Source organism: Anarrhichthys ocellatus, unplaced genomic scaffold (genome assembly GCF_004355925.1).
Source record: "Anarrhichthys ocellatus isolate YVR2014 unplaced genomic scaffold, GSC_Weel_1.0 scaffold4, whole genome shotgun sequence".
Classification (NCBI taxonomy): domain Eukaryota; kingdom Metazoa; phylum Chordata; class Actinopteri; order Perciformes; family Anarhichadidae; genus Anarrhichthys; species Anarrhichthys ocellatus.
Window position 1 is genome coordinate 14,667,574 of NW_022280034.1, and position 13,233 is coordinate 14,680,806.

At 41.7% G+C, this 13,233-nt stretch overlaps 1 protein-coding gene across 2 annotated transcripts; it reads left to right on the forward strand.

Annotated features, from left to right (window-relative positions):
* lrrc18b (leucine rich repeat containing 18b) lies at positions 1–2,112 on the forward strand. Of its 2 annotated transcripts, XM_031844133.1 has the most exons (3): positions 1–213; positions 347–608; positions 1,266–2,112. In XM_031844133.1, the coding sequence occupies exons 2-3, from the start codon at positions 357–359 to the stop codon at positions 1,671–1,673; spliced, it is 660 nt and encodes a 219-aa protein (XP_031699993.1). In that variant the 5' UTR covers positions 1–213; positions 347–356; the 3' UTR covers positions 1,674–2,112. The 2 variants fall into 2 exon arrangements, with proteins under 2 accessions (XP_031699993.1, XP_031699995.1); XM_031844135.1 differs by lacking the exon at positions 1–213 and having other exon boundaries at positions 230–608.
* Positions 2,113–13,233: the final 11,121 nt, after the last annotated feature.

Genomic DNA, 13,233 nt, shown 5'->3' on the forward strand with positions numbered 1-13,233 from the left:
GTGAGTCTGTCTGACGGACAGCCACTGCACAACATGTCAGCTCTTTCCTTGTCTAACAGCAATCTGACTTGTGTTTGTATTACAAAATCTTTTATAATTCTCAAGCTGGACAAAGAGATCAAGAGGTCAAGTTGCAGAACGTGTCGGGAGTCTCTTTTGACTTTTTTCTGCGATTCAGTGTGTTGGATCTAAGGAAGCAGACTCTTAGTGCTGGTAGGGAATCAAAGAGTTTGTTTATCATCACAAAATGTGCAAGAATATGTTTAAAACAGCCGGCGTTTATTGCGAAACATTTAGTGAATAGTGTTAATTGCAGACCCAGTCACTGTGCTGTATCTCCCTACAGCAGAATTGCCATGGGGAAGAAAAAAAAAACGGCCGAAGGGAAGACAATCACCTTGAAAGCGGCTCAGAACTGCGTGGAGTTGACGCTGGAGGGCAAACGTCGTTTGAATCTCAGATTCAAGGAGCTCGCCGTGGTTCCGAAGTGCATCCAGAAGCTGTGTGTAATGGATGAACTGGACCTGAGCAGGAACAGGATCAGAATGGTCCCCGACTTTATTGACAGTTTCATCAGCATCTGTGCTCTGGATCTGCACAGCAACTATGTGAGTATGACAGGTAATTGAGGAAAATAAGCTTCAAAAGGCCACTTTGTTAACTAAGTGATATATGACACCAAACAACTATTTCATGTCTTGGTGGACCAACAAAATAACCTCAATGATGTCATCAGGGTTATTTTGACTTGGGCTTGGAGTCTAAAAATGTGTAACTAAAAGCCTGCACTGCCCAGAGTGTCAGTGTTTACCATGCAGGGGCAGTATTGAGTTGCATTGTGGGAAGTGTATGCTCCAAAGGTTTTGAAGGTTTACCCACATTTAGGAATAAAAGTTAGCCATCTTGGGTCTTAGTGTTTGTGTGCCACTGTATGAATTATGCTCCGTGTGTATGTATGAGGCAGTGATTAGTTCGTGGACATAAATATGTGCCATTCAAGCACAAGATAAACTGATATAATTAAGGCTTTAAAACTAGATCTCATAGCCCCTGCAAGATATGTTTTATTACAAGTAAACAATTAGCAAACAAATTTAATATTATGAAATGAACACATACACAACATGTTGAGCCTTCCGGCCCCCTGAGGGTCTGGTGCCCTGGGGACAGTTGCTCATCAAATCTAGAAAAAATTGAAAGTATTGCACCATCGGTGTATTGCACCATTCTGTGTATTACAGACTGCGTTTCTCTGCTCATTGCAGCTGGAGCAGCTCCCCGGGGCTATCGGCCGTCTCCGGAACCTGCTGGTTTTGAACCTGTGCAACAACCGTCTGACGAGCCTCCCCAGCGAGCTCGGCCTGCTGAAGAACCTCCACATGCTCAACCTGTGCATCAACCAGCTGGATGCTCTTCCCTCCTCCTTCGGTGCGTTGAAGGAGCTCTGCCACATCAGCCTCTCCGACAACCGATTCACCCGCTTCCCCGGCTGCCTCTCCAGTCTGGACAAGCTACAGAAGGTCAACATGGCCAGGAACCCCATCCTCGCCAAGGAGTCAGCCGGTCACGAGTCCCTCATGATGACAGAGAGGTTTTATATGGTCAAGGAGAGCGTCCTGTGTGGGGTCTGCCTGAATAAGTGCCAAGCTGAGAGGAAGGAATTGGAGGAATAGGAGCCAGAATGACAAGATGACAAGGAGATGTTGGGATTGGTTTCTCTTTAAATAACACACATGTCGGAAATTTCAATAAATGTGCAGAAATATCATGTGCTGTTAATGTGTACACTGCATGTGTTGACTATCTCTTTGGCCTAGAGGGCAGCAGAGACTCTACCAGAAGCAACAAATACCGACACCTTCGTCACACAGCACCGTTCTGTCTTTGACGTTTCTGTCATTGATTCTAAATGCAAGAAACTGATGTGACGCATCTTTAATTTCAGCAAAAGTAGTCTGTAGGCACCATCGTGGATGCTTATGTGTTTATTTGAAACGTCTTTAAAAAAAGGAGGAAAGAAAAAGGCTGCGCTGATATCTGCTCATCATGTGCACTCCTCACGGTAGTAAACGTTAAGTGTTAACTTAGTCACAGCAGTGCAATGGATGCTCTTCCCTCCTCCTTCGGTGCGTTGAAGGAGCTCTGCCACATCAGCCTCTCCGACAACCGATTCACCCGCTTCCCCGGCTTCCCCGGCAAAGTTTAAAGAGTAATATTTATATGGGCATAGATGATAAAATGAGTAATATGAATAATATCACTATCCTTCAAATAACCACAAATCCAAATTCTATTTTTTATTTCATGTTTGAATCGAAAGTAATTGTACATATATGGGCTTTTGAAACACTTGAATTAATATAAAATGAAAACTGAAAATGAGGCTGTTGCTCCTGCTAAGATGGAGATACGAGGTTCCGTTCATTATGCCATTTGTTTTTATTTTTCTTAATAACTTCGGAGCAGACTTCCATCAGAAAGTTTCACACAAAATGTATAAGCTGCTTATATTAGCTGCTCCGCTGCCCATCGGTGGTCTGCCAATACTTTCAACAGCCTTTTATGAAACAGGTCGAACGGTTTATGCTGAGCATGACTGTCCTCTCTGCTCAGTTACACATACACTCACACAGCAGTCCTCTACTGTAACCCAATGAGGCCTGGCTCTCCCAGCTGAAATGCAAATTGTGAGCTGTTGTCTTAGAAAGCATCGCTTGAAGACGACGAAGGCCATAACCTCTGTCCTCTGTTCATTCCTCTCGATCTCATTACCAGATTAAGATCAATTCTCTTTCTCACCCCGTTTGTCTTCACTACGTCCACACAAACAGTCGATACAGTGTGAAAACATTGAATAACCTCAGAGGGGGTCGTGTCATCCAGTTTTTAACACATCGCTGAGCTGAAGAGTGCTGAGTAGACTGGATTAAGATCTCAGCAGATGCAGTCATTAAGAAGCAAGCAGCCTATTGATCCAGCCCCATAGTGAGACTGACTCATATTATGGTCAAATGTGAGAGAAAAGCCTATTATATCCTTATGTATATGATCCCCTATATATAAGGACCCATGTCCCTTATAATGGACTGACAGCTCAACTATTTAATGCTGCTACATCAAAGCTCTTACGTATGGATAATAACAATTTCATCTGTTGTATCCAGCTCTCTTCAACAACCAGAAGCAAAAGCCATGGTGGTATTGGTACCTGTTTATTCACGCTTGGGGTATTTTTCTGTGGCTCAAGCTGGAGGTCCGTTACAGCTGAACAGTCTAGTGCTCTTTGTGCAATGCTCCCGGACACATGGACACTGTCAGTGCTATTGAAAATCAATTCACACACATATAGACGTGCATGTCTTTGTTTCTCCCTGCTTTTTTTCCCCCTCAGCCATTCCATCAATCTCTCCATCCTCCCACTCGCTCTCTGTAGGCCGATCACCCAAACACAAACAGGCAGGATGAATGAATGAAACAGAACTGCTGTGGAGGCAAAGCAATGTGGCCGCAAATAGAATTCAATTAATTTGGATTGCATGGCTCTGGCTGCTTTATTGGCGTAGATAGAGGGCAATTGGTGTTTGTTACATTATATTAAATGAAACAAGGAGCTCAAAAACAAACAAATCTAACCAGCAGCTCCTGGTAGATCTGGATGTGAAGTCCAACAGGGTCTGGAGGAAACCTCAAAGAACACATGTTGTGTTAAAATAACACGCATCACCAGACCTCCATTAAAACACATCAGATTAAATGAAGAAGCACGGCTACACACTGAGACTTTACCAAATATCTCACACTGCTGGACATGAGCCTGATCAACTCTACCTTGAGTTGAGTGGGAGGAAGAAGAGCTCTCTCTGGTCCATGAAGTTCCTCTATGGTCTTCACATGTCAGAACTGTTGCCGTTGTTTGCGTCCACACCTGCAGGCGGCGGGCTCGGCATTGGCCATGTTGAGAGCCGAGTGGAGGCAATAGATATGCTCTGAATTGCAAATTTAGCATCTTTAAAAATATCCAGTAAAATCCAATTGTGTATATGTGTGAATTGCCTTAGAACATAACCTTGCTCATTTTTCTTGAAAATGATCAACATGTAGACAGCTGAGCCAGGGGGCTAGCAGCTAATGGTGCTAACAATGCAAGTAATGCCAGCACAGAGAAGCTTGGAGAGCAACTTCATTCTCTGTTCAAGTACATTGGGAGTTGTAGTTTATTCAAACAGGTACATTTGACTTGAAATCGCTACTGGGTCCATTTCAAATAGCAGATGCTGAAACTGTAATCATCATAGAATATGGATAGAAAACCCTGAGAATACATTTCACTTCCTCAGAAAGACAGTAAGCTTTTTTAAAACTACAACCAATGAGAGATGGCAATAAGTTCCGAGCTAATGGGTGGAAGCTAGAGGAACAGCAGCTAGCATAGACGTGACGTCAGGACATTGCCTCTGTATGGATTTACACTATTAGCTTCCTCACGAATTTTATTGTGCCTGCTTGTCTTCTGAAAATTGCTTACGTGCAATAACGCTAATCTGACAAAAGGACTGAGTAAATCAAGTCAGACAAAGAGACAGAAACACAGTCAGGCAGGCAGAAGTCTTCCATCCATATTGCATACGCCGCAGTCTGCTGTCCTGTCAGCGCCTCTCATAACCATTAGCGGATGAAGTCACGGCCCTCTGCTAATTGTCAGTGACAGAGTGAGGGAGGGTAATGGGAGCAGAGAGGGGGCAAGAGAGAGAGACAGAGGCAGAGACACAGACTTAAAGACAGACAGACCTCATGGGAAAACACCTGTCTGCTGTACGTCTCTTCAGTTACTCACACTTCTCTCTTAATAAGCACCGATTTCATTTTCTTTCTTCTAATTAAGGATGTGAGATGAGAGCCTCAGTCACTGGACTCTTACTTATGAGACAGAGAGGGTTTTAATGAGCAAAATGTGGGAAACACACTGATAAGCACATTGCCTATGAGCCAAAGTATGTGCCAGAGGCTATAAGATTGCAATGTAACTAAGCATGTAAGCATGTAAAAAAAAAGCATTTTGTGACTGCTAGTGGGATCAGTTGCCAATTAAATATTTAACAGAATATAAGGGGAATGATTATGAAGACTTGGATATGGCGTTGAAATAACAAATTACATTTATTCTCGTTTCTGTACCAAACAAACATTTTTTTTGTGTACTTTTTGTAGTATTTTTCAAAAGAATACTGCTGTCTGTGACAATAATCTCTGTCGCAGTTGTGACTGCAGCTTTGCATTTAGCTCAAAACGTTGAGGAGCGCAGAGGAACAGAGGGGTAGAGTGGACTTTTGCATTGGGAATGAACCAACAGAGAAGTTAAACATGGACACCAAGCCTTTCAGACGGGTGGGTACAACGACAAACTGTAATGGTTCTATACTCCAGAGGAGAACATCACCTGTTCTATGTCGTGTGGGTGTGCACAACACAGAGTGTAACAACTTTGCAGCTCTCTTTTTGCTTTAGTATGTTTGTTTGTGGCTGCAGCCGCTGTGGTGTTTAGATTGTTCATAGATTTCTGTTTGTTTTGGTGATGTTTTATTCTGCTGCTGATTCTATGAGACGTTCCTTTCTGGTCGATTCTCGTAATGACGGAAGAAGGCGGCTATTTATATATATAACTGATAATCTGTACAGGCGCTGGTGAGGGTCTAAAACTTGGAGCGATTGCTGAGACACATCAGCCAAGAAACAAGGGATGCTTAAGCAGAGCAGAGATGCTTTTAAATAGGTTTTTAGTCCACTTAAAACAATATTAACATGGTTCTTTATGCAGTCACCTGCATGTCTTGAACTGGGGGAGGGGACTGTGTTCCAGTCTAACAAGGTAGATTATTTATAGTGTGGTTTAAATCACCTGAGCTTGCTGTGAGTAGGTCAATTTAGATTTATTTGGTTCATGTGCAGTGGTGGTTTAATCATAATTTGCCTTCATATTTTGTGACAATTTTCTCTTTTTCGCATAACTCTACACACTGACCTCCCTGATAGTTCACTCTAGCCCCCCATTGTTTATTTTCTTTGCTTTGTATATTGATTTGATTCATATAATGTATAATTTCTCCATCGCCTGCATTTAAGCCTTGTATTACAACTCACTGTGGAGACGAGTCTTTTATTCCATGCATTGTCAATAAAATCTATATTTTCGGTATAGTAGTCTCTGGCTCCAGTTTATTCTGGGTCTTGTGAGTATCACCGGGTCACATTAATAAACCATCTATAGAAATAAAATCTGATTTTAATTGTATTTAGAGAGGTGGAGCTGATGTCAATACAGTGACTGATGAGGCCCATCGCAGCCAGTCCATGGCGATCCATAAGTAATGCTAAATCAACAGTGACACCTTCAGTAGCCACCCTGGTCTGTTTTAGCACAGCCCATCCCTGCCAATATTAAATTTTAATCGTCCTCTGTATTCATTATTTAAAAGGTGTTCTCCACATTGTGGATTCTGAGGACTTGTTAGCATTCCAAGCATGGTTCATCCTCAGTGACAGGATTTGACCTCAGTAGTAACAGGGGAAAGATAAGCACAATTATGAATGAGAGAGACATCAACGGTTGCATTTTCAACATGGCATGCTACACAAGTTCCATGTTCACCATGTTGAGTGGCATGTTGAGTACTATTGCAGTTGGGAACGTGGTTTCTAAGCTAGTTGACTTGCTAACGGTCAACAAGTATAGCTAGCTCGGGTGCTCGGGTGCTGTTAAAGAAAGGTATAGCTCCACGCTTCATTCTGGTATATATACAGAAAAAAAAAGGTTCTTAAATGGTTCTTTAAAAGGCAGTGTGGTTCCACGAAGAACCATCCTTTTTCATATGGTTCTTTGGGGTATTAAATGGTTATTTGGGATATTAAAGGGTTCTTAATTCATGTTTGAGTTGTTGAATCGTGGGGGATGGGATAAATTAGAAAAAATCTATCTTGCCATGATCTGGGTGTGGGGTAGTTAGCACTTTATGAGTGATACGTATATATATATACAAACATATATATATATATATATATATATATATATATAAATAGAAACGGTGTCCGACAAAAGTTCAGCTCTAAACGGTGCACAGCGCAGTACCACTCGCAGCCATTTAGGACACAGTGTCATGGACATAATGAACAACAAAAGACATTTGAATAGTTTGAACTTATGTGTTTTTCAAGAATGAATATTCAAACATAATTGTTGCCAATTTTTACAGCCGTAATGTACAGTAATGACATGTTATCTGCCTGTAAAACAAGTTTCCTTGTTAATCAAGTTTTAGGTCTGTATGCCATAGTGAAAACTATGCATCATGATGACAAACTACACATTTGCAGACCTTTAACTGCTCTTTCTGATCATTTGAGTTAGGTATCTCTGTTTATTGCGCTGATCTGGAATGTTAATCTTGTATAACGCCTTGTGATTTGTTCCTTTTGAAAACTTACAGGTATCCGTCTCATATTCAGTATGAGCAGCTCTTTAAGTCTGTCCTGCTCAACTTCCCTTTTCTGAAGGAAAGTTATGGATCTGGATATGTAAGTATTTTCTCACTGACTAAAAGAGTAATGCTAAACTGAATTTTATGCTTCATACTTCAAGCTCCAGCTCAGTCCTAATTGTGTCATTGTTTATTACTTAGCAAACAGATGCAATGGATGCTGGGGACGACAAAAGAAGTACCAGCCACCATATTGCAACAATGAAGCAGGAGTGCCAAAAGATGAGGCCTAACTTGGTCATCATTCACCAATGCCTCCAGAGAGTACAGAAGACACTATATTCAACAACACTCTCCTGCAGAGGTCTTAAAAGAATTCACCTGCTTCTCTATTCCAATCTTGGTGAGTGTTTTATCTAATATATAACACGTGGTGCAATGTTTCCCGCAGGATTTTGTGAGACTGTGGTGGGTGGACCTCAGACCCTGAAATGGACAGGCGCTGAACCAGAACTTAAGACAGAGGGCGATTTGGGAACAATTAGCTATTTGTTTGATGACGCATATGCCCCTGGGGGAAAGGGGCTATATTTCTGGGGTTCTAGTGTAGCCGGCTGATATCCAGACTTCCTTTTCAGTGCGCTGTTTATTTGTTTACAGTCTGATGAGCAACTTAAGATGTGAGACTGGAGTTGAGAAACGACATGTACAACAAGATGGTTTTACAAGTAGCCAAATAATTTCAAACCAATAAATAACTTTAAAACTATTAATCAACGTTAAATACTTTTTCTTGCCTCATTGATCCATTTTCCCTTTAAGCCTTTTAGAATATCCCATATACTGTGTTTTGTGTAGAAGTGCTCTAAAAAGTTGACTTGACGTTTACCTAGATACTGTTATCCAAATCAACACTCCTGAGGAAATTGGTATGATAGTCTCAAAACTTTGCAGAATCAGAATTGTGACATTTATTGAAACATGATTTGTCATTTGCAGGCCTGTTGGTGAATGCAGCCATACTCCTCCTACCATCGGTCTTCAAAGAAAATGCATCACAGCTCTTTGCAATAGATAAGGTTAGTCATTTGTGTTTGTGGGGGGCAACTTGAATTTGTTTATTTAAAAAAGGGAAATATATTTTCAGAAAATTAAGATAAAGTGCAATTTCAAAAATATGACATCTAATCTCAACAAACTAGCATTTTATGTGCAACTAAGCATATCAGAAAGCTTTGACTTTAAACATTACAGAATACAGCTTTAAGTTTCAAATGTTTTGTTTCAGGAACCACGAAGCCCAACACCCACAATTGTCCTGAGCAGCAGCGATGGCAAGCCCCTGAGTGACGGCACAGATGTTTTTGTAGCAGTGGATGGACAAAAAATGATGGTGGACAATGAAGACGCAGACGGTTCATTGGCCATGGGTGTTGTGTTGGCCCTCTATCGTTTTTGGAGGCATTTATCCTGAAGCTGGACACACGGGTACCTGTAGCTGTGCAGAGAGTGGCAAATGCTCTGAACATTTCTTAGATAGGACACTGCATGTAGCACATGGATTACATTGTATAGAGTTGATTTCTGACAATAAAGTGAAGTGCAGTACATCTACAGGTATTTCTTTTATCCACAAATCAATTTGCCATCATTTCCGTGCATGTAAAAGATGATTTTATAGATCACATCACAGAAAGGATCCTGGAATATGATCTCTAAAAAAGAGTGGGAACCCTGATTCCATTGTTATGCTGTTTAAATGTAAAAAAAAAATCACGTTCTTTAAAGAACCATTTATTCCTTGGAAGAACCATTTTTAGCTAAAGAACCATTTGAAAAGGGTTCTTTATGGAACCATTTGGGTCCATAAAGAACCTTTTTGAAAATGGTTCTTTAAAGAACCTTTTGTCTTTAGGTTCTTCAAAGAACCAGAAATGGTGCTTCAAAGAACCATTTTTTGAAGGTTCTTTGAGGCACCTTTGTGGGTTCTTTAAAGAACCGTTTAAGGAAATGGTTCTTTAAAGAACCCTGTTCGGAAAGGTTCTTTGTGGAACCAAAAATGGTTCTTCTATGGCATCACTCCGAAGAACCATTTTCGGTTCCAGATGGCACCTTTATTTTTCTGTGTGTACGGGAAAAACGCACTGACTTGTGCGCATTTCTTTAAATCAATTATGTCACTGACGTCACAGCAACACGATGAGCTCTTGCTCTCCCGAATGGCTTTAATTTGTTTTATATTTTAGTATTGGTTCCTAAATAGGTCTATACTGTATATTGACGCTAACATGTTTCTATCTGTCAGATCAGCAAAAACATTTTTGACTTCCTCTACTTTTCCCACAGACAAATGGTAGAATCTAAAAATGTATTTTATACAACTAATTAAACGTATCTTACATTTCGTGATAATAGCTTTGAAACTTAACTTTTCATTATTATTATTACCTTAAAAAAGAGGAATTGTATTTCGTGGGGATTGCTATGTATTTGTCTAATTATTGTATTAATGATAATGATACAGATGTCACATCTGACAATTAAGGCTAAAGATATCACATATCATTTGAAGTGATCCTATTAAAAGCTCTCACTTTGGCTGCGGGGCTAATGTGATTTCACAGACTGACACAAGCTCCTCAGCCCTGAATGTCCAAAGATCCAGTTCAAGGAAGACACTGATGTGATGTTTTCCAAAATATAATGGAAGGATTCTGACTATTATTTGCTAACTTGCTAGCGTTATCTGTCGGTCAGTACCTGACAGCTTGGGTGTGACTGACTACAAGGTAGATGGGTAGGTTACCGAGGAGGAAATGGGTTACAGTCTCTCATACAGTTAATTCCAATGGTGTTAAAGAGCATTGGGAGGTGCAGTTGTTGTGAATTTGCACACGCAACAAGTTTAATATCAATACAGTTTGAATAAACATGCAAACAGTGCTCTGTGCAGCAGCGGAGGCGGGGCTTCAAGGTTCTGAGGACCAAGTCGAGCATGTCGTCCACAGCTGGCCTTTACAGTCCCCGGCTCATTGACTGCACTCACTTTTGCTCCTGGATGATGGATATACTAACAGTATAACCAAATTCTTCTTCACGTGGAGTGAACATTCGATGAGCGGTAGTTAACCCCGTTCTTACAGGGGCTAAGCAATTTAGCCAAAATACAGGATGAGTGGCTGGATGGATACATGTGATGGTACCTTGAGTCTCCAAAGCTGCTTACTTGTCCTCTGTTGCTAGAATTAGCTGGTTTCCTTTTATAATTTCTATATTCACACTGAAATTTTAATTGAATTAGTCATTTAAATCCTATTTCAAAGATGCGATTGATATAATTGCAAAGTATTTTTTACAAAATACTTTAGTTTTTGCTCATATGGTCCCTGACACTGCCGCGCCTGCAATCTGCAACTGTGGCACTCTGAAATAGGCGTGGATGCTTGTATACAAGAGGGGTGGTGCCAATGATGTGTACATAGAGAGCAGCCCAGTGGCCAAACCAAAACAGGAAATCTATGGTTGAGCACTGGGTGGTTTGCAACTCTGCTACTCGTCTCTGAGTGTGGCTTCAAATGTCCATGTTTTGTCCTCTTCTCACCTTCCCGTCTCTTCTTCTTTTGTGCAACTTCACGTTTTGTGACCACAGAACATTGTGAGGATGATTTGGGTGATAAATTTAGAGGGAAACAACACCCAGAGCCACACCCATCATGGTGTGGCCACATTGCTTTCACCAAACCTCGGTCTTGAACAAAACACTGGCAGGGCTTCTTGGTTTTCTTGTGTGTGTGTGTGTGTGTGTATCTGTGTCCACTGTGTGCGTGTGCCCTCTTGTGACCCCATCTCTGTTTCAGTCAGCCTCATTTTGGCTCTATTTTGTGTGTGTGTTTGTGTGCACGCGGTATGTCTATCTTTGCATTTGCTGATTCATTTTAACAGCTTGTTAGCTTGTGTGTACATCTGCAAGTATGTTGTGAGGACACGCACACGCTCACAAAAACACACACACATACACACTCCTCCCACCCCTCTGTGTCTCTCTCCCTCTTTGCTCTGTAATAAGAGCAGCTGTGGTTGCCGTGAGGCCAAGTCTGATTCAATTGCAGTGCAGGACTTAAGGCTATTATCTCTTGCACACTGGAGGAGGAGGGAAGCCCGGCTGCTGTCGCACAGCTGCAAACAGCACTGACAGGTCTGATTGAGAGCAGGGCATTTCAACATCAGATACAGAAACAACCCTTGAAAGCAGAATTTCTTGCACGAAACTTCTAAAAAAAAACTGAATAAAAGCTTCTTGTGTACTTCCCCGCCTGGAGAAAATATAATTTAGTAAATTAGCCGTAAGGCTAGCTAGCCTCAACTAGCTGCAGTACACTGGCTGTGGTTTGTTTCTTTATCAATTGCTTCTATGGCATTTTGATATGTTAAAATGTGCAGACCTAATGAAAGATACAAGTGGCAACAAAACAGTTGGGACAACCAATACATCCCAACATGCAAAGTTTCATAAAAAAAGTAAGCTAATGCTAACACAACAAAGGTTGTGGATGTAATGCTAACTTTGCTTTCAGTTGGCTATCATCCATGTTTCTATCTTTAAGGATTAGGCCTACCATGATAGTAACTTTATTCATACAGCACCTTTAGAAACAGAGTTTACAAAGTCTTTTGACAGACAAAGTAAAGCAAACGCAAGGCCCAACAAAAGTAACACAAACTAAATGTAAACACTGATAAAACGGTACAACAGATGAAACATTAAAACCAATCGATTCAATGAGATGGCCTACACTACGCAACAAAAATGGTGACAGCTAGGGCCTTGGAGCCTTGGATCTTAGCTACAATTTCCCTTGCTGCCATACTGCCACACTCCTACACACTTTCTTGTGTCAATTATAGGCCACTGTAGCTCAAGGCGACATGACATTGTCCGTTAGAGAAAAGAACCAGTATTTTTTTTCTCCCTTGGTTTTTCTGAGTAGTGCCACAGAATGCCTGGAGGATGTAATTACGAGCTAATGTACGAGCGGGGAATTTGCCACATCAGACTTTGAACTGAAGGCAGCATCTTCCTTGGACAGCCGAGAGTGGCAGGGACAGAAATGGCGAAGGGAAGTAATTAAGAGTGAAAGAAAAGAGAGTAGAGACTGACGTATATGGAATTAGAAAAGGAATTGTGGCAAGAGAGGTGGGTGGAGAAGGGAAAAGGGAGATAGAAAAAGAGAGTCGGTAGAGCAAGAAGAAAATGAGGGAAATCAGAGGAAGGATGGGGGAAAATGAGTTATTAAGGGAAGGAGGTGGAGACGAGCTGAAGGCCTCTACAGCTTAATTAGGTGCAGAAGGAGGAGACACCTGCCAGATGAACACCCCCCCTCCCCTTCTCTTTCTCTCCCCTTTACAAACATGCAGATCTTTCTGAAAAAAATCTGAAAATAACAACACTTAAAAAACAGGCATCTGTTAGCCGGTGAGGTCCATGCTCTGCCCGTTGGGAGTCCCGCCCCCCCAAAAAAACCTCCTCCTCCTCCTCCATCAGCAACCCCAAGCGGATGTACCACTATGAATAATGTAACAGGGAGGGGTGGAGGCCACTGGGCGTGTGCGCAGGAAAAATAAAAAGGGGTATAGCTCCCCCTCCTCCTGCCTCTCCTTCACCACCGGCTTCTCTTTCCATTCTCCTCCCCTCCCCTTGCTCACCCAACCCCCTAGCTGCCGGACGCACTGGAGAAGGTCAGAGGGAGAACAGGAGGACCGA